Below are 20,229 nucleotides of genomic sequence, written 5' to 3'. Positions count from 1 at the left end.
GCCTCGCCCCACCATGGGAGGTCTCCGAGGTTGGTCTACCAAGAAGACCCAGTGCCTCCTTTAGGTGCAGATGGTGGCCACCGGGTAGGGTAATCCTAGGCTATTAAAGGCCGTCAAAAAAGGCCTCTCACCCACTTCGATTTTTTATATCGCACTTCACTTTGTTTTATCTATGCGATATAAAAAGTTTCGCATAGATATAAATATTTAAGTAGCACGTCTGCATCAATACAGTCGCTAAGTGCACATAAAAGTAATTAGGACCAGTAGCGATACTGATAGAGGGGCCTAAGCTGTGAAGCTTAGCATCAATACTTATGATTACAAGATCGTCAATGCAAACCAACCACATGTACCGGTGTCAGTAAGCAAGCCTTTAAAGTGACAAACAACAAAATAAACTGCAATCTCTTTTTTAAGAAGTCGGGGAAAACTCACATAAACCTGCCTCACGTGCACTGCGCCTGCGTCGGAAATGTTCCTATAAACATTACCTACACATACACACGCATGTACTTGTACGCACCTTAGCTTTATATTGCTCAACGTTTTATGAAAGGTTCCGAATGACTTTCGTAATTTAGCGATTTAGTGATTTTATTATGGCAATTAATGAAGGTAGGGTTAAAAGAATAATATTTTTTAGGGAATTTAAACTTTAAAGATTATTTACATTCAGTGATATTCCATCAAAATATCTGGCTTAGTAATAAATCTTGAGATTTTAAACAAATTGCCATCAATACACCATTATGACTTGTTTTTGTCGTACACAAGGGCTTCTCTATTTTCTAAGGAGACATCTCCTTTATTTTTGGCGATAAAGAGACTGTCAGACCCTTACTGACTAAAAACCAACCCGTTCCTTCTCCTGCTCTTCGAGCCGGAGGCCCAGTAAAGCCGCTAGGTAGTCCGCAGCTCCGAGTATAGTACACAAGGGCTGACATGTTCCCAAAACCCACAATTCCCGATGTAAAACCAAACCCCGTTAAACCAACGGAACCACGAAACCAAATTAAAATTCTCCACATCTTATGAAACTCGGGAACAATAAGTTTCCCATACATTTCTCCGTTGTGTAAGTTTTTATAGCCGCAGTGAGCATTGTTAGTGAGTTTACGATCAGCAGCTCGTGGGAACAGGCTAATGCTAGAGTACACTGGCTGACTCAGGTTATATGATGTTTTGGAGGAAAGCTTTGAGAAATGGATGGCATAACTCTAGCTGTTACGAAGAATGGAAGGTGTGGTGCACGCAGTTATCTAATCGTAGATAGAAAATAATGTCTGATTACTTGATTAGTATGTTCGCCTTTATATTACGCACTGTTACTTCCTCCTAAATTGTGTGTTATTGTTTTTGATGATTTTGCAACATTGACGTGTCCATACGACATACGACGTGGGTGGAATTTGTGCAAAGTATGCCACACTGCACGTCGTAGGAATATATTTTTGGGATAGGTTGCAATTTTTCCCAATAGACAAAAGGATGAAATTGATGGGAAATAATATTTTTGAACAAAACATTACTACTTAAACTACTTTTACTTGAACGGTCAGGCTAGAAGTGCACTGCAGACTGCACGGCACGTATCACAAAATATAACATCCACATTTTGCAAGTTATATTATGCATTTCATGCAATGAGGACAAACCTATTGTTCCACACCGAGCACAATTTTAGACACATTGCAACTTACTGCTGATAAAACGCAATAATACTTTGCCCGCCTGGGAAGTCCCAGAGCACATTATCAATTACTTAACAGTCATGCTCAACCAACGGCCTTGTAGATAACCTCATTCCATCTCCATTGCAGGCCAGTAGCTGGTGTGCTGATGACGTACTCCCGAGGATGCGCGGCAGTCCTCAGTCAGATGTGTGAGGACCAGGGCACCAACACAGAGTCCACCACTCCTCGCTCCACCGACTCCGCCAGTGACGGCTACCATTCGGATAGTGATGATTCGCAGCAGCATCCTGACAGGTTAGCAGTTCTTGAATTTGAGCTAGTTACTCCTTGAAACCTAGGTCTCAAGTGCACCAAACTTTGATGGTCCTCATGATCCAGTTAGTATCAGACTGTACAAAGTAAATGAGAGATAAATTCTTGGAGACGGCATGCAGCTGAAACACGAATCAGACTTCATTATGTCTGACTGCGAGGATATGAACATAAGACTAAACGTTCAGCAGTCGCACTTGACGGTTATTGCCAATAACTGACAGTCAAGAATCTGCTATAAAATTATTTAGTGTGTTAAAATTAAGAAGGTTTTATTTGTATGCCTTGCAGAAGTAAGCTAGTATCCCAGTACGCAGCAGTATGGTCCCGAGCAGCCGACGAGGCGATCCCCGCGCTCTCAGCGTTGGAGCCACTGCGCCACACGCCGCACCTCAAGTATAAGATCGTCTTCTCCGTCGTTGTTGTGAGTATATTATATCTGTTTATGTACTAGCTAGTTTAGAAGGTTCCTTTACAAGTAAAAAACGTCCTTGATGAGGGTTTTATAGTGAGGGATAGCGAGAAATATGATTACAATACCATCCAAAGGTAGCATTAGGCCAAGAATTATTTTTTTAAGGTGTAAAAATCGTCCAATGACTTCTACCGCTTTGGCGAGAGGAAGTGTCAGACTCTTACTGACTAAAAAAAAAGTCCAAGAATTCAAAAAACCTTTGCTTGACCTGGGGATCTGAAATCACTTGCTCAGCTTCCTATCATTCCTCAAGGAAGACAGGTCACTTGTATCTCTCTTAAAAGAAGTGTAGATATTCAATAACTATTTATTTTATTAATAAGTAATATCAACTTTCTTTGTGTTATAATCCAAAGGCCGAATTTCGATAAATATATATAAAAATCTATGAATCACCCTCCGAAGCAGCGTCACGTGCGATATCCTTATGTATTGCCTACTTCTATTTGATGATAATGTTTACAAATATGCGTCGGTCATATAAATGCGTCATCGTTTTGTTATTATCAGATACATACGACATATTGTTAAAGCCTGATATATCGATCGAATCCTTTTTCCTTGAGAAGAAAAACATTTGTACTTTCATTTTCATTCGAATCAATAGAGGATCTTTGATTTATGACCGAGGAAGCAGTGATGGTGATTGTATACGGATGGCATTGTTTACTCACACATTGGTACATTGCTTAAAAATCATGGATCATGTATGAACCCAAATAAAGCTCTAAAATTGACCAACTCACAGATATTTTTTCTGTAACCACTTGAGAAAAACTTGAGGAATGTTCAATGTAGTTCGTTACGTAGGAGGCTTGTCCATGCCATTAGGGATAATCATGACAGTCGTGAAGACATTGTCTACCCTAGAAGACAGTAGAACTTCACGTGTGTATGTTTTTGTGAGTTGGCCTTACTAAACTTTTGCAGACAACTTATAACTAGTAAAGCATAAAAAAACAAATTGTATGACAAGGGCACGGACCAAGAGTCAGTGGAGAACAAAAATGTAAATAAACTAAAAAAAAGACTAGTGAAGCATTATGTCAAATAGTCTTTTCCTCTTCCAGTTATCGTTCCGCGCAGTCATCAGTCTCCGCGACCGTCGTCTGAACGAGCTGAAGGCAATGCTGGGAGTGGCGGAGGAGGGGACGCCGGAGCCCTGCGTCACGCGGCTCCTGGCTGCCGCCACCAGGGTGCTGCACTCCACTGCGCACAGCTTCCCGCTCGGAGAAGCTGAGCGAACTGTCATCAATCAGGTTAGCAGGCTTATCACTTGCGTAGATGGTAGAATAGGTGATATTATTGAAAACAGCGATTTCCAAAGAAAACCTAATGGTAACTTTTTGTGTATTGAATTTTAAGGTCATTTACTCCCACAAAGAACGTATTTTATTGTTTAGGATCAAAGTCTTCTTTTGTCTTTTACTGATCCGTCCATTCTTTTCTGATATGAAAACATTTCAACTTTATCTTCATTTCCATACCATTTTATACCCTAATAACCACAATCTTAAAGCACATACTAAATACCCCCCCGACACTCAGGTGGTGAGCACGCTGCGCGAGTACCCGTGCCTGTCGTCGTGCGCGGCGCTGCACGCGCTGGTGGCGGCTGCGTGTCGCGCCGCCTGGACCATCAGCCTGCACTCCCCGCCGCTCCGGATCGACACCGACTTCACACCTGGTGAGACTAATCATATCACTGAAATAGCCAATCATCATCATCATCATCATCATCATTAACATCATATAAGCCATAACACGTCCACTTCCAGATAGGTCGGTTAGAAGCAACCTGCATCGAAATAGCCAATGTTTAAAAAAATAAAAGATTTACATTAATAAGACAAGAATAAGCACTTTAAACACTAAAGCCTCGTATTCATGGTGAACATTTTGCTTAGCGAGAATGCTGCTGGAAACTTTGTTTAAACTAATATAAACTGATGTTTTCCCTCGCCGGGCGTCATATAAGCGCGATCAACAAGACACAAGTCCAACATAGATCAGTTAGAAGAGACATGAATCCAAAAAGCCAATATTAAAAAAAAGTACATTAATAAGACAAGGATAAGCATTTTCAACACTAAAATGAAGATTTGTTTCTGGAGAAAAACAAAATCTACTTGGTTTAAGTGTAAATACGATATTATTTTGTTTTGATGCCTAAAACTGGATTGTTTGTAGGACATAATAAAGTTAATAATATGGGGATATCACTGATTCGTGCAATTAGAAGCTAGTTTTTGCCCTTAAGATAAAGTTTTTAACATGCTCCTCATCTTTGTATAAAACTTTAATAACGTTTATCACTGCTATGAAACTTCATCCTACGCTTTAAGTAAAATATCACCACAATTAATCTATCTCCTCCTTCCAGTGGTGATGAACCCAGAGAAGCACGTGCGTTTCTCGGCGGAGAACCGCGACATCCGCGACCGCCGCTCCGACCTGATCAAGTCGTTCGTGTGGCCCGCCCTCATGGACGGCAACCGCTGCGTCTTCAGAGCCGTCGTCCTCACCTGATACATCTCCACCCAAGCTCTGCTACCCTGGTGACTGATCGACACCATCATTATCCACAACTATTTGGACAGTTTTCCTTTGCAACAGTTTCAATTGTGGATCCTATTGGATTCGGTAACGCTTCCAATGTTTGTGAATAAGAAAACTTGCCTAACGATGTATTATTTAATGTTCTTCGCAATCAGTCCAGTTGTGAGCTCCTGTTTATTGCTAATGTTTACAAAGATATGAGGAACGGATTGGTCTATGACCATGTTCCATTATTTATGATGCAATTTGCTACAAAGCATACAGCCTTGTTTCTTGTCTTCCACGGTACTGACAATTTTTCAAAATTTATTCCAATTAAGAAAAAATGTTAGGAAAATTGTATGTTTTGTCTTTTCGTTGAATTATGTCTACCTTTGTACATTCGTCATTAGTTTCCTTGGTTGTAAGCGGTATTCTTGTGAAATCTAGTCTCATTCAAAGCTGTTCATACAATTTTGTTATTTCAATGAAAACTATTTAATTGTACTTGTAAACAGTTTCTAATATCTTCAAAGATTTTGTGTGAGACTAGATTGACTAAGCACAAAAATGCTGTAAAAGTTGATAAAACAAATATTATTGATGATTCAGAAGAACATTAGTGTCGGAATTAATGACGATGTACACGTGAGTCCAGTGCAGATGACGAAGACAACAATCAGTAGTTCACCGAAACAAACAGGACATACACACCAAATTATCGACACGACAGAATTAGCGTCATTTAGCAAGAATTGTATTATCCCTTGACTAAGCAGCGGATTGTTTGTCTTTTATCAATAACAATAAAATCGTATGACGATTTACATATCGCTAGCTATATTTATATCACGAAGTTTCCTCTTGTACAAAATGTCTTCTAACTTTCTCTAATAAGTGTAAGTGTATCACGTAGCTATTAACTAGGTGTAGTAAATTATTACTTAATTTGTAACATTAACACTGAACAATAAAGAATAATTTAAGCGAAAGTTGTGTTGTTTGATTGGAGTAAGGCGAGCACATGACTCACACACGTATCAGTACGATTAGATAGGAGACACACCAGCTCTGATATAAGCTGTGCACTTGATCGAACATCCATCAGTATTGTGTGAAATACAGTGCAATCATGAGTTATTCTGGATCTGGACATCCCTACGCCTACGGCCCCCCACCCCCCGGTGGCTGGCCGCCACCACCTTCTCAGCCAGGAATGTACCCGCCACCTCCAGACTACGGGTACCCGCCCTCACAGTACCCTCCCCCTCCCTCGTACTACGTGCCTGGTACCGTGATGATCCCCGTCCCAGTACCTCCATCACAGCCACCCCCACCGGAACCCGCTCCCCCACAGTCTACGTACATCACCAACTACATCTACCACGGTGAGACCACTGTCACCCCGTCCGGAGACCAGACGGTGTCGATCGTGGAAGCCCCCGGAGAGTACGACTGGGTGGCCACGACCGCACTAATGGCAGGCTCCTTGACTGGGCGAGCGGTTGTGGGAGGACACGAAGGTTGGGATGGAAGTCCTCTGTGGGTGATCCGCGCTTGGCACAACGGAGATCTGATACCGGGCAAGTTGTCCGTGCGACACAACGCAGCCTCGGTCATGTACGCCGGGAAGGAGATATCAGTGCAGAACATCGAAGTCTTGTGTGCCAGGCCTGAGGATCTGCGCTGGATACCCTCTTCAAATGGCAACGTACCTCCTGGAGCCATTCCTGGAGGTAGGACTTCTTCAGGGGAGACTCTGTACGTCGGCAGAGCCAGGTACCAGCTGTCTGTGACCCCGGGTAAGATCCACCCGAGCCACAACTCGTGTTACATCGGCTTCGCTGGGCAGGAGGTGGCTCACAAGATGTACGACGTGCTCTGCAGGATCAGCTGAGTGACTACTCTACAACTGTGATTCCGGGAACGTGCAACATATGTGATTATAGACTCTAGTACTAAGTGACAAGAACTTGTATGTGTGTATCAGGACCAGTGCCTGATATAGAATGTGTGCTCAAAATATTTTATTTTGCAGCTGATGGAAAAATAATCTTAAAGTTGTGGAGTGTGACTGAGTAACGAAGTTCTCACAATCTAAAATCATTAAACCAGTATACTATGTCATGCAATTACTCTGTTTTGTTTGTACAAAATTACAAAATGATCTTTATTCCCTTCGAGGAAAATTGTGTGTTATATAAAAGTATGAAAAATAAAAGATATGAAGTTTGATAGTATATCGAGTTTTCTTTGTATTGCTGTAAGTAGGTGCCCGATAAGTTATCGCAGGCGGTATCAGATTAGGCGACTATCTGTCGAATAACAATGATAACGACAATCCTATGTGCTGGGTGCGCTCGATTTATTTGCTATATATACATATTTCTATTTCATCATCACATATTTACCAATACACTTGTTTCTCCTGGCCTGCTCCCAATTACTCTAAGGTCGACATTGAAATTCGACTGAACTTCAGGAAGTACATGTTGTGAGTGTTCATATTACACATTGTCTGCACGAATGGGCTGGCTCGATTGGAGTGATACCACAGCCTCACAGAAAATCGACGTAAAACAACGTGAAAATACATTGTGTGGGTGAGGTTACCGGGGGCCCCTTCCTAATCTTCCCAAACCCCGATTCCCCAACAATACTTTAATTCCTAACCCCCAACAGGTAGCAACTGATTACAATCAGGTGATCCGTCTGCTCGTTTATCGGCTTATACCTTATTTAATACTAAAAATATATGTTTTTTACATTGTAGGCAGAGTTAAACCTATTATTAGTATATAGTAAATAAGTGGCAGAGTCTTCTACAACAGGCATTTTTTGTCTAAAAGAGGATTCTCTACACACACACACTATTGTAAAGAAATTTTTGACACAATAAATTATTCTTATTCTTAAATAAAAATTCGTGGCCAGTGACTGAAAGACTGTATTACAGTATTATTGACGTCATTTATTATGTTATGTATTTACCTATACATATATAACAAGCGCCGTCTGCGACAATCAAATATAATGACATCACCTCATCAATTGACTCTCATTCATCACCACAACACACCAATACACCCAACACACTCAATAACCAACCTTACACCAACGGAATAAGATCTATTAAAGCTGCAAAACGATCGTGGTACACCATAAGCAGGTGCACAAAGTTATAGATACAGTTCTGCCAAAGGATTTTACTCTTTATGTCGTTGTGTTAAGGTGAAAGAGTATTGTTATATTTGCAGGTATGTATGTGATATCCAATGACACTATTTGACCCCGTCAAGTGTGTGTGAGATAGGTGCTGGGTTCAGGAGACAGTTTGCAAGCTGCAGCTGTATATTGGGAAACCATAATGCTTGCATTTGGTGGATTTATGATCGAGTAGTTGCCAGATCTACCTTTGAACATTAAAACATTAAACTAGGACACTATTTTGAGGCGCCCATAGACACCCGAAATACCAGAGCCATTGTAAGTGCTTTGCGTTTTGAGGGTTAGGAATTTAAGGGTTGTTGGAGATTTGATGATTGGGAAGATTGGAAAAGGGATAATTGGGCCTCCGGTAACCTCACTTACACTACGAAACACAACGCAAGCGTTGTTTCACGTCGGTTTTCTGTGAGGCCGTAGTGTCGAGCCGGCCCATTCGTGCCGAAGCATAACTCTCTCACACTTAAACAAACAAATGGTACTAAGTGAAAATAGTTAACATTAACTGAGTCGTAGATAGTGTAAATAAGTCCTCAGTTAATACCTACTACTAATCTTTTTTTGGGTGGGGAAAATCTATCAATGACTTCTCCTGCCTTAGGCGAGGTGAGAGAATGTCAGACTCATACTGACAAAAACCACCCCGTTCCTACTCCTGCTCTTCGAACCGGTGCCCCAGTAAACCTGTCAGATCTTCCGCGGCTCCGTACATATTACTAATGCTAATACTAAAACTATAAACAGATAGATAAACGAATGTGTCATTAATAAGTAGGGATCGTCGTTGTAATGACACACGACACGTATGTAAGTATATCTTATCAGTTAATTGATGATTAATCATCAACTATAATAGGGTAGTAGACAGGGTATGAAAATTAAAAATGTAATTAGTCCGTCAGTTACTAAATTAAAAAATATTAGTCACGTATTTTTATATTTTGTCATATAAGGTGACAATACTTAGATAAGGGTGGGAGGTCGTTACGTCATGTTACTGTATAAAATGTAGTAAATCGTGACGTCACATGATATTTCAAATCGATATATCGTCGAAAGTATTTAATTTTGTAAGAAAAGAAAACATCTACCAGATAGACATTAAAAAGAATTTCGATACTAACCCTAATAGGGTAGTATCGAAACTTACATATCAATAGGGTAACCCTATTGATGTGTAAGTTTTCAAAAAGGACAATAAGAAGGTGAAAGAGAGTTTTCCCTGATATGAGATACTTGAAGGGAAGCAATCGTTGTTGTTGTTGTTGAGTTTTCTTACCCAGAATTTTGCTGAGCTATTTCCTTTATTATTATTTATTTGATACCCAAAAATTATGAATTGTGTCATGGACTGTCTTATTTTATTTTTCTGGATGCAGAGCGTGATTCGCATTATAGATTAAATATTTGTTATCCATATTATTGGTACCAGCTATGGGACATTTATCATAAACAAAATGCATCATCTTCATTATCAGCCCGAATTTGTGCATTACTGGGCATACATGAAGAGCACCTCCTCAATGGCACGACCGAACAATGAGCTCCATCAAACCACCGTTAATGGTCACAATACCAATTATCCCCAAATAAACAAAGATAATTTCAATTTTCAATAAACAATAGACGCAGTTCCGAAAATTAAAACTCAAATTCAGATCAAACTGCGAAGTATCCGCGACTCATAACATCTCAACTATACCAGATGACCAATCAAGCTAATTGTGTCCAATCCATTGTGTCACACACGGGTCTGTCGCTTGAGGGTCGGCAGAGAAGCAGGTCGTATCGACCTTACCCACGACAAAGACAGAAATATACAGAAAACTATAAGTGCGAGTGAGACGAAGAACGTTACGTTATTTACCGTGGAAAATCACTTAAGTTGTGAAGTGAAGCAGTGTTTTGTTTTGTAATCTTGTTTTCGTAAGTACTGAATAATATGGAATATTAAATGATCTCGTAAGTCAATACATAGTTAGAGTGTCGCCGACATAATTTATTAGAACATTTTAGGCATGCTGTGTGATACTATAGGAACCAAATACGAATGAACCCAAGAGAGTTATTATTCGTTAGGTTGTTGGTGCAGTTATATGACTTAAGTCTATTAGGTATTAAGTAGAATCATATTATAATATATTTGTATAAGTTTATTTTTCTCCACTCTCTTACATCCCACAAGAAAGCGACCCATACCATGATAAACTAGACACATTTTATTCATATATCCTGACAATTTCATTTCTGTCCGCCGTGGGTTTTTTTCCCATAATATTTGCCATTGACCTTTGATAACATATCAGTTGTCCTCAGTCTTGTCAAACACATACATAATATATATCGACGGTTAAAAGGAAATAGGGTATAAGCGACATTTTGGTCAAAACCGGCCAAGTGCGAGTCGGACTCGCCCATGAAGGGTTCCGTAGCAGTAAGTAGATGCCATAATATAAAACTTATAAAATAACTTGGTTTTACATAGTGTTTGTATGAACGACAAAGTTATATTTGCAGTTTTTGAAAATGTTTTATTTCTTAAAAACTAATGATGGTATCTCGTCCAAACCAATTTTAGTTGAAAGTTTTCATTGAAATCTACAGCATTTTAAAAGATGGGGGGGGGCACTCATTTTTCCACTTTGTAAGCGTCTAACTTACAAACGATTGATTTTGGCGAATGGTTTTAGGAACCTTAATGTCTTTATTTAACCCTATCCATAGACACCCATCAGATATAGGTTAGCTGAAAAAAATTTTTTGAATCATTCTCAAATCAAATTTCTTAATTTTTATTCAAAATCCGAATAGCTGTTACCGAAATACATCATCCTACAAAGTTTCAACTATGTAGGCCCAACAGTTTTGGAAATAAATGCCTGTGACATACGGACGGACGGACGGACAGACAGACATGACGAATCTATAAGGGTTCCGTTTTTTGCCATTTGGCTACGGAACCCTAAAAATGAATTTATTATGCTATCCTACGTAAAGTTCTGCTCTTTCGAATGCGATTACTCTCATGGCTCTACGATGACATTTTAGGCGTATTTACCCTAGCGAGAAAAAAAAAAACATTTCCCTAGTATTCTTACGACGACCGACGAGTTTAAACGGCTCTATTTACTTTTGACCGTCGATATCTGTATGATACCTATAGCAAATAAATTGTTAATACAGTAAGTTCCAATCTTTGACAACAGTTATACAGAATTTAGTCGACAAGAAAATCGAGAAAAGAGTAAATCTGTTTTTCAAAGTAATGGACATACAATGAATGTTTGACAGACAATGGACAAGAAATACAAGCGACTAGAGGAGTTGAATGAAGAAGGAGTGGTCACTCTGTTGGAGAGGTGGGACTTGGAGGAGTTTGTGGAGTTCGCGAGGGAGAGGACTCTGGACGGGAGGAAGCTGCTCGTAAGTAATGGCAGTTAGAAATTCTTAAAGAGCTAATATTAGTTTTAAATCTATACTAATAGATTGATACTAATGTTTGTTTGATTGTTTGTTTGTTTGTCTGTTTGTTTGTTTTAACGCGCTAATCTCCGGAACTACTGGTCTGATTTGAATACTTGTTCTTGTTTTGGATAGTGCATTTATCGAGGAAGGTTATAGGCTGTAAAACATCACGCTACGATCAATAGGAGCTGAGCAGAGCGGTCAATAGGAGCTGAGCAGAGTGAAACCGCGCGGAAGTAGCTAGCGTAGATATAAAAATGTTCATTTAGAAAGCTATTATTCAAAATCGAATAAAGGTATAAGTGGTCTTTAGGCTTAAGGCTCGCTTTGTGAACGCAAATCAAAGAGCTATCAGACCACCATACATGGGACCCAGTAGGGCTTATGTTGGACCTGGAGCTGCGGCCTACCTAGCGGGTACCGGGGCTCCGGCTCGAAGAGCAGGAGTAGGAACGGGGTGGTTTGTAATCTAATCAGTAGAAGTCTAACACCTTCACGTCACCCTAAGCAGGTGAAGTCATTGGATGATTTCTCCCCTCAAAAAATTAGGTTCTCCAAAAGTTGTTTATAAAAAGATATGTTTTTAAAACAACGCGTAAAGAAAATAAGTTTAACTGCAAGCATGACGTCATATTTTTTCATTGGCAGTGTATTATTTATCTGTCATTGGCGTTAGTCATTGTGAGATCAAAGGTTTTTTAAGAACTAATCATTTTCATATATATTATACCTGCTCGTTAGTCATGTAATAAACTTTGAAACAATAAATACGTAGCTTGCGAGGTGGGGCCGTAATTTACGTTATGCAATATGTAATAACTAATAAACAACAATTAACCTGTAACTCCTGTTGGCTGTAGTCTAATTAAGTTAATAAAGTCTAGACCAAACGTTAATTTACGCAAGTATTACAGTTAGGTTTATAAACGTTTATGATTAATATGGAGATAATTTTTCAAATTATTACTAACATGATTTTACTATCTTAATTCCTCAGGATGTCAGCGAAGGAATCGTGAAGCTATGGCGGCCAAAAGCAAATGCTAAGAAATTCATGACATTCATTGAAGACATGAAACTGAATCCAATGAAATATTTGGAAAACAAAGACGATAGCATAACAACGGACAAACTTGATTTGAAAGAAACAACAACAGACATACAAACACAAAATATCTGCGACAAACAGGATATCGAGAGCCAGTACCAAACTGTCACGCACAGGCGAAAGGACGATAATGCACAGACACACTCCATGAGCACAGTCGAAGAACTGATCAGAAGAATAGTCCCAGCCAAGAGCTTCCTATACAGAAACCAACAGAAAGCTGAACGCACACCCTCATACCTGCCTATGGATGCTGGCACCCCCAAGAAGAAGAAACTGTTCAGACTCAGCTCATACGAATACCCTTTCTTCGACATACGAGCAAGATTCTCCAGACAAGAAAGCTCAAACGACAGAGGATACTACGCCATGAAGAGGAACAGCAAATACTACACAGCTAGGTTATACAAGAAATCTGATTCTAGAACTAAATATAAAACTCTATCCACACCAGAGGAACTCAGTGAAAGATGTCCAGAAGACCATTTCTACGAAGACTTGTGTTACAATGAAGTTGATAAAGAAAAAGATAAGCCAGTGGAACCAAGAGTAGTCAGTGTAAAACCTTGCATAGTTAAGATACAAGAACTGTTCCAATCGTTCAAAGTGCCGTTTTTTAAGAAACATGAAATGTTAGAGGATTGTCCTAGGAATATAGAGAGTGAGAAATCGTCGAATATTTATGAGAATGATAGTGTTGCTAACATGTACGACTCGGTACATGTTATTAGACCTGTTGAAGACGAAGTGAAGAATCAAGTAAGTGTGGATTGCAACTCTATAGAATAGGGATGATGACGGGGTGTCAAAATTAACATCTAATAAGTCCGTCAGTTAGGTAATGAAGAATTTTAGACACGTATTTTTTATATTGTCATATAAGATAACAACATTTAAATAAAATGAATCGTTAAAATACGTTATTTCTACGTATAAAAGGTACATAGTATTTGTTTTCCGCAAGAAAATAAAAAAATGTGTGTCTTATATTTTAAAACTGTCTATGAGACGTACATTAAAATAAAAATTAGTCATCTACCCTATTATATTTAAATTCAGACAGGCATTAAATTGTTTCTTCTTCTCCAGACGACGATCCCAGTGGAAGAGTACTTAGAGCCAGTGCAGCTGAACAAAGACTATTGTGATGTCAACTACAAGCAGAAGGACGACTCTCTACTCGGATACATACTCAGCATCTTCGAGAACAGATTCGGGATTCGAAGAGGTAAGGAACGAAAGGAAATATTTTATTAATAGGCTACTTTCCTACTAGTCAAATTCAATACTTTTTTTGAAACGTCAAAAACGATATTTTCTATGAACTTTGTATGAAATACTCTATTATGACGTCATCAGATTTTTACGTCGAATAGCAGACTTATTTCTGGAAATTTAGCTAGAAAACATTTAAAATTAAGTAGTTCATCGAATGTGATTATTTTTGAATATTTTTGACCAAGGATACTACCCAATTAGTAGACGGATTGTACTGCAGCAAGATAAAGGTAATGTAGACTTTAATTATCAAGAATTTAGATTGGATATCGCTTGCAATTCGGCCTCCACAATTCAGAGAAATAGAGATATCGATGAGGAAATTGGTACATTATAATTACCTCCAATAATAGTTCGTGCATAATTTGTACCTATGCCTGTTATGAGGTGTAGACTATAAAAGTTTCAATGTCCAAAACGGGCGTATTTGTGTGATCGCTCTGGCGCTTTTCCGATATAGATATTTAATGGCAATTATGTATCTCATGCTCACAAGGAGATGTTGGGACGAACGTGACACCTATGACAAGGATTGGCCGCAGAAAGCTCTGCACAGAGAGGAGTGGAAGGAGGGTAGGGAGGGCTTTGCCCAACAGTGGGACGACCACGGCTAAAAATAAATAACTGTATCTCATTGAAAATAATGATAATTATTATTAAATATCTATTAAACGAATACGCCCGTTTTGGAGATTGACCCAAAAACATCACCGTCGTAAAATAATTTAGCGCAAGCAAAATATTTTTAACCACATAACCAGTTTTTTAAGTATTAGCAATATAATTCAATTAAGGAAACGGGTCATCAGTTATCATATTAAAGCCGTCACCTAATTTGACAATTGACCTTGCACAGCGCTGCAGCTGCTTATTGCTCAAATACAATGACCCGGTGATGGAGAAATTAGGGCAGTACACGATTTCATTGGAAATTAAGTCGCAAATACGCTTTACGAGTGTTTACAGTTGCTGTCTGTATGTATGTTTGTTACTATAGTACTGCAGATCAGGATACAACTTCATTCAGAAATCATTTGTGAGGGCTTAGTGCGAGTTAGTTTTACGTCCAATGAGATCGAAACGAGAGCGCGTTCGGCGTTCTTATTGGTTGGTTCATTCGCACCGGCCAGTCAGAGAGTCGAACGCAAATGAAACTCGTTCTATGGGTGTAGTTGAATGTATGTAAACCGTACAATCATTCAGATCCCTGAATGAATTTTGATGATGAGAGATGATGATGATGAGGGTTCCATTTTATGTCTATGTGAACTGTCGGCAGCGGTTAGTATTGTTATTCAGTATGGAGAGCACTCATATGATTTAAATGACACTACAAGTAGTACTCGTCCATAGAAGCATAGTAGTACAACTAAATATTAAACTATTATTGAATTTTCAAACAAAACAAATAATGAAATTAATCAAGTATTAAATTCTGTGTCAACAGCTCCATGTTCCTTGACCACAGAAGAGCTGTAATGTTGTAGGTTATCTAGGAATGTTACGGAAGTGCAGCACGGCCACGCACGGCTGTTATAATGCCGTATTTGTAAAAAGTATTCAAGGAGAATAATGCACTTTATGGCTGGACTGGGCCTACTTCGCTCATTTTTCGTATATCGTCAGTCAAGATGATAACAAATATGTGGTTTAAATTAAGTCGTAAGAGGTATATTGATGTCAATGTGTTGGTAATAATAGGTACAATGATACTGGGCGGGTTATACTTTCTCATCACTTTTTTTCTTTTAATTTCTGAACACGTGTTGTGTATGTGACATGTGTGTAGGGATGGGCTACAGCGGTTGTCGATAAACAGGGATCTTTTTCTCTCCGGTTTTTTATGACGAATTTATAGAGTCGGCCTCGTTGGTCGAGTGGTTGCAAGTGCGACTGCCAGACAAGAGGTCTTCGATTTGGTTCCCGGATCGGGCAAAGTATTACTGGGCTTTTCGAAATTTTATCAGTGGTAGCACGGAGTCTGGAATTATGCCTAATATATGGCTATTGCCATTACCAACCGTTAAAAAGATGTTATAATTATTTTGTTGAAACTTAGTGAAAGCTTTGTGTCCATGACGAAAGTAGATATGATCTAATGGTTGTACCAAAATATGCGTTACAGGAAAATCTCATCGATTATTATTATCAGTGAAAGTTATCGGTATCGATAAAAGATTGACTCTGCCTGTTTTATTTGATTACTTCATATGCGCCATGTTCCGCCAATGTGTTTGTTTGTTGAATTCTTAATATCAGTTTATTTTAAATTCTCAACACTGTAATTAAGTATACCTAAGTACTTTTTTATGAAATAAGTAGGAAATGAGCAGACTGTACACCTGTTGTCGTAGATCTACGCGAGACACAATTAGTTTTGTATTGCTATTCATATACCGACAGACAAGAGGTTAAGCGATAAGCGCCTATGGACACCCGCAACACCAGAGAAGTCACAAGTTACAGGCTTTTTAATAACGACTATTGTCTTAAACACAGCAACTTAGAATTCAATTCAACATTCCTAATATTTCCTTATCGATAACTTAATAACTTTCTCATACGAGCATCCCTACGGTATCAAACGAGTGTTTACCAAAATAAAAAAGCTATGGTAGCGTGGAACAATTATTTGTTTACTCCTTATTAGAACCGGAGTTACACCAGACTTAGCTTGTGTCCACGTTCATACACTTACCGCCGTATTCGGAGTCCTTAGCCGTTACTAAGGAATTGTTTAAGTAACCCTTAGATTAGTCTGAGTATGATTTATGATTATAGTAGATAGTGAATTGGTTGTCTTAGAAGATAAATATTTGTGGTGTCCAAGTGATTCTTAAAGTGACAAAGTTGTATAGTTTTCTAATGAAAATTTTGTGCGTAGTTGTTGTGGAGTCGGAATATATTCAGTGTAAAAGTCAGGGTCAATTCGTGTGTTAAATTTAATCTGAATATGCAATGGTTGGTTTCCTCATGAACTATTGGTGTTTTTAGCAGTACCACTATTTATGTTATACTTGTTAAATTGTAATTTTCACAAAAACAGTTTTTTAGCTCAATTGTATCTACGTTATTTCTTGATAGTTGTTCACAAAGAAACGATATTAGTTTTCAGATCAATTCTACGTTATTTATTAATAGTTGTTGATAATACTAATCTGGCAAAAGGTATTAGGAATTTTATTTAATAAATTACTGACTTTTGTCTTCGCGTTCCTGTGGGATAAAAAGTATCCTATCACCCAAGTCAGCTTATACCCTGTCTGTATACCAAATTTCATTAAAATCCGTTCAGTAGTTTCAGCGTGATTGATGGACAAACATCCAAACAAACAAACTTTTACATTAATTATAATATTATAGTGTGATTAAACCGATTCTAAATCCCATCTTAAAAACTATGTAAAGCCAGTTAGTCCTATTTTGTAGTTCCGTAAACTAATACAGATTTTCCATACACAAATCGTTGTTCCTCACGATTGTATTATGTTTTATAACTGGTCCTGTATAGCAGTATCTTATAAACTTGATACTAATGCATATAATTGAATAGTGACAGACTGCGATGGTCGAGACGGTGACTCATGAGCCAAGATATGTGACTAACGTGGTATCATTACAATTGATACTAATTGAACTTCACACGTTAAGTCAGATGTATATATTTAGAGTTTGCGTTTTGCAAATATCCTGCTGTTTTATGGAACTTTTTTGTTAGGGAAATGTTCATTGAAGAGATACAATTTTAGAACAGCTTGTTATCCCTTTTTCCTCGTTGTTGCGGTTTAGTTTGGTTAATCGTCAATGAGATCCATTACTTCATTAAATAGAGAAATGCTTGATAACTTTTTGTTTTTATTAACATAATGTGACCAGATTAAGATGATTTTTTTATACACACAGAAAACAATTTAGCATAATGCAGAATAAACTGTGTGCTAAGTCTCTAACTGTTATACTTTAATTCCTGACACACTGATATCTACTGACACTATCCTACAAGACTATAAAACAAGTTCACCACCAAATCGGTTTGTTTTACTCACACTAAACTCAAAAACTTCTGACCCAATTTACATGTGATTTTCACCAGTGCATAGAAAGACTTTTAAGGAAGGTTTAAGTGTAATAATTCATAGGAATACGAACAGTAGCTTTAATTTGTGATAACATAAGCTTTAAATAGACGAGTGGTGTGAATAGTAACATGAATATGTGCGTGGTATAAAAATGTGCTGGTGGCTGAAAGTGAGCGTCCCTCTGATATACAACCTCGGAGCCAGGGTGGCCACCACCGTGGTGGACCAGTTCTACCATGTCGTGCACTGCCTCACTGACGTGGTCGCAGGTACGGTGCCTAACTGTGTAAATATCATTAACTGTCTGTGGCAGTAGTTCATTTGAAATTAGTTTAATTTTCTGGGTGGTTCAGAAGTGTCTGATAAGGGTCTAATTACCTATAAGATCCGAAAGGCATCTTTCGAATCCTTCCAAATACTAAGTTATAACCAATTGGACGCTAATTCTTTGAAATATTAATTGTACACAAACATGTTAATAGCAATAAAATAGTTATTTATTATACAGAAACTTTAAAGCGAAGAAAAAGCCTTGTAGTAACTAACACCGACACCACAATCCATTAAAGATTGCTGTAAATGTTCCAGAAACAAATGACGATCATCCATCAGAGGAATCAGAAGCAGACTCCCACAAAGCGGAGAGCACGCCGAGCGAGGACGCTCGCAAGTGGCCGGAGCCGCGCAAGTCCGGCGGGACCAACATGGCGGACCGGCCGCTGCCCGTGCCCGTGGAGAATGAGCCTTATTACATGAACGTGGACCGGGCAGAGGCTATCAACTTGTTGAAGGGACAGCCTGATGGCACGTTTATACTGAGGCCGTCTAGTCAGGTAATTGGAACTTTTTAATGGTAAATATTTGTAGGGAAAACAAAAGTGATTCCTTTAGGTGGCTCTACAGCTAACCACTTAGATAATGCCGTAAAACTTAGTAAAAATTGCCTAAAACTTCATGTTTGGGTAGATACCTAATTATTTACTGCGTATATTATAATGGGCTTGGCCAAAGATCCTGGATTAAACTTAGTGTATTATGAGTGCTGTGAAATATCTTAATTTTATCGTATTGGCCAGCTTCTACGCAAAAGGGCTTTATGTGGGTTTCAAGGCACAAGGCAGCAATACCATCCGATTCTTAAATCTGAAACATTATTTTAATGACTTCTTCCCGACCTATTCCAGCCTGACCACGCCTACACTCTGAGCGTGGCGTGCTCCAACGCAGTCCACAACGTGGGTGTCCGCCGCAGACCCGACGGTCGGCTGGCGCTCGGCTTCCCTCGGCGCGGCGAGCAGAGCTTCGTGAGCGTGACGTCACTGCTGCGCCACCATCGCAAGAGGAGGCTCCTCCTGGTGTCCGGCGGTGACGTCATCGGAGCCACCACGCTCAACGAAACTCCTCACTACTACCAGAGCCCTAGTAGTATCCCTGTACCAGTTGCTAATTAAGCTGGATTGATAGATTGGTCACTGGAATGGAAGCTTAAAGACTGTCTATTGTGGTTGAAGACGAGGTGATCCATGACGTCATCACGTTTGTTTTTATCCAACTGCTTCAGAAGGAGGTTTTTGTGTGTTCTTTATCAGGTAAAGGTGATTTCATCAATTAACTGTATGTATATATTTTATCTACCTAGGCCTTTGTTCAGCAGTGGACGTCTCTCGGCTGATGATGATGATGGTACCTCCTCCCCCAAATCATCTAATTGTCAACAATCCTCAAATTTCTGGCTCCCAAACGGGCGGCAACGCATTAGTAACGCCTCTAGTGTTTCGGATGTCCATGGCCGGCGGCGATTGCTTACTTCAATCGTTGGCAGTTTATCCCACAAGAAAATAGTGTACACAATTTCCGATATTTGTGTCATAATAAAACTATAAATAATATAATTATTATACCAAAGAATGCTTTGTAAGTAATTTAGTAAGTTAGTACATAAGATCTAGCCTTGTAGTTATTTATCATCTATCTGGTGTCCCGCCTCTAAGTGTCACTTTTACTATTTTATTCGGTCCATATTGTGAGGTAACCCTTTCCTGATTCCTATCT

At 39.0% G+C, this 20,229-nt stretch overlaps 3 protein-coding genes across 4 annotated transcripts in view; all 3 read left to right on the top strand.

Annotated features, from left to right (window-relative positions):
• Nucleotides 1-6,014, top strand: part of LOC118270408 (uncharacterized) — a 34,887-nt gene extending 28,873 nt beyond the window's left edge. For both annotated transcript variants that reach the window (XM_050697857.1, XM_050697856.1), the window contains 5 exons: nt 1,824-1,991; nt 2,301-2,433; nt 3,555-3,743; nt 4,033-4,171; nt 4,868-6,014. In XM_050697857.1, coding sequence (XP_050553814.1) covers nt 1,824-1,991; nt 2,301-2,433; nt 3,555-3,743; nt 4,033-4,171; nt 4,868-5,013 — 775 coding nt within the window. In that variant the 3' untranslated portion in view covers nt 5,014-6,014. The remainder of the gene's footprint in view (nt 1-1,823; nt 1,992-2,300; nt 2,434-3,554; nt 3,744-4,032; nt 4,172-4,867) is intronic.
• Nucleotides 6,015-6,112: 98 nt separating this feature from the next.
• Nucleotides 6,113-7,262, top strand: LOC118270627 (uncharacterized). The gene has a single exon (XM_035585985.2). It carries the CDS (start codon nt 6,155-6,157, stop codon nt 6,917-6,919), a length of 765 nt encoding a protein of 254 aa, XP_035441878.1. The 5' UTR covers nt 6,113-6,154; the 3' UTR covers nt 6,920-7,262.
• A 2,723-nt stretch (nt 7,263-9,985) lies between these two features.
• On the top strand, nt 9,986-19,640 carry LOC118270662 (uncharacterized). The gene is made up of 6 exons (XM_050697858.1): nt 9,986-10,173; nt 11,539-11,670; nt 12,710-13,579; nt 13,910-14,048; nt 18,766-19,010; nt 19,362-19,640. The coding sequence occupies exons 2-6, from the start codon at nt 11,542-11,544 to the stop codon at nt 19,626-19,628; spliced, it is 1,650 nt and encodes a 549-aa protein (XP_050553815.1). The 5' UTR covers nt 9,986-10,173; nt 11,539-11,541; the 3' UTR covers nt 19,629-19,640.
• The last annotated feature ends 589 nt before the right edge of the window (nt 19,641-20,229 follow it).

The sequence above is a fragment of the Spodoptera frugiperda genome, chromosome 13 (genome assembly GCF_023101765.2).
Source record: "Spodoptera frugiperda isolate SF20-4 chromosome 13, AGI-APGP_CSIRO_Sfru_2.0, whole genome shotgun sequence".
Classification (NCBI taxonomy): domain Eukaryota; kingdom Metazoa; phylum Arthropoda; class Insecta; order Lepidoptera; family Noctuidae; genus Spodoptera; species Spodoptera frugiperda.
This window is presented reverse-complemented; position numbering and strand designations above follow the sequence as displayed.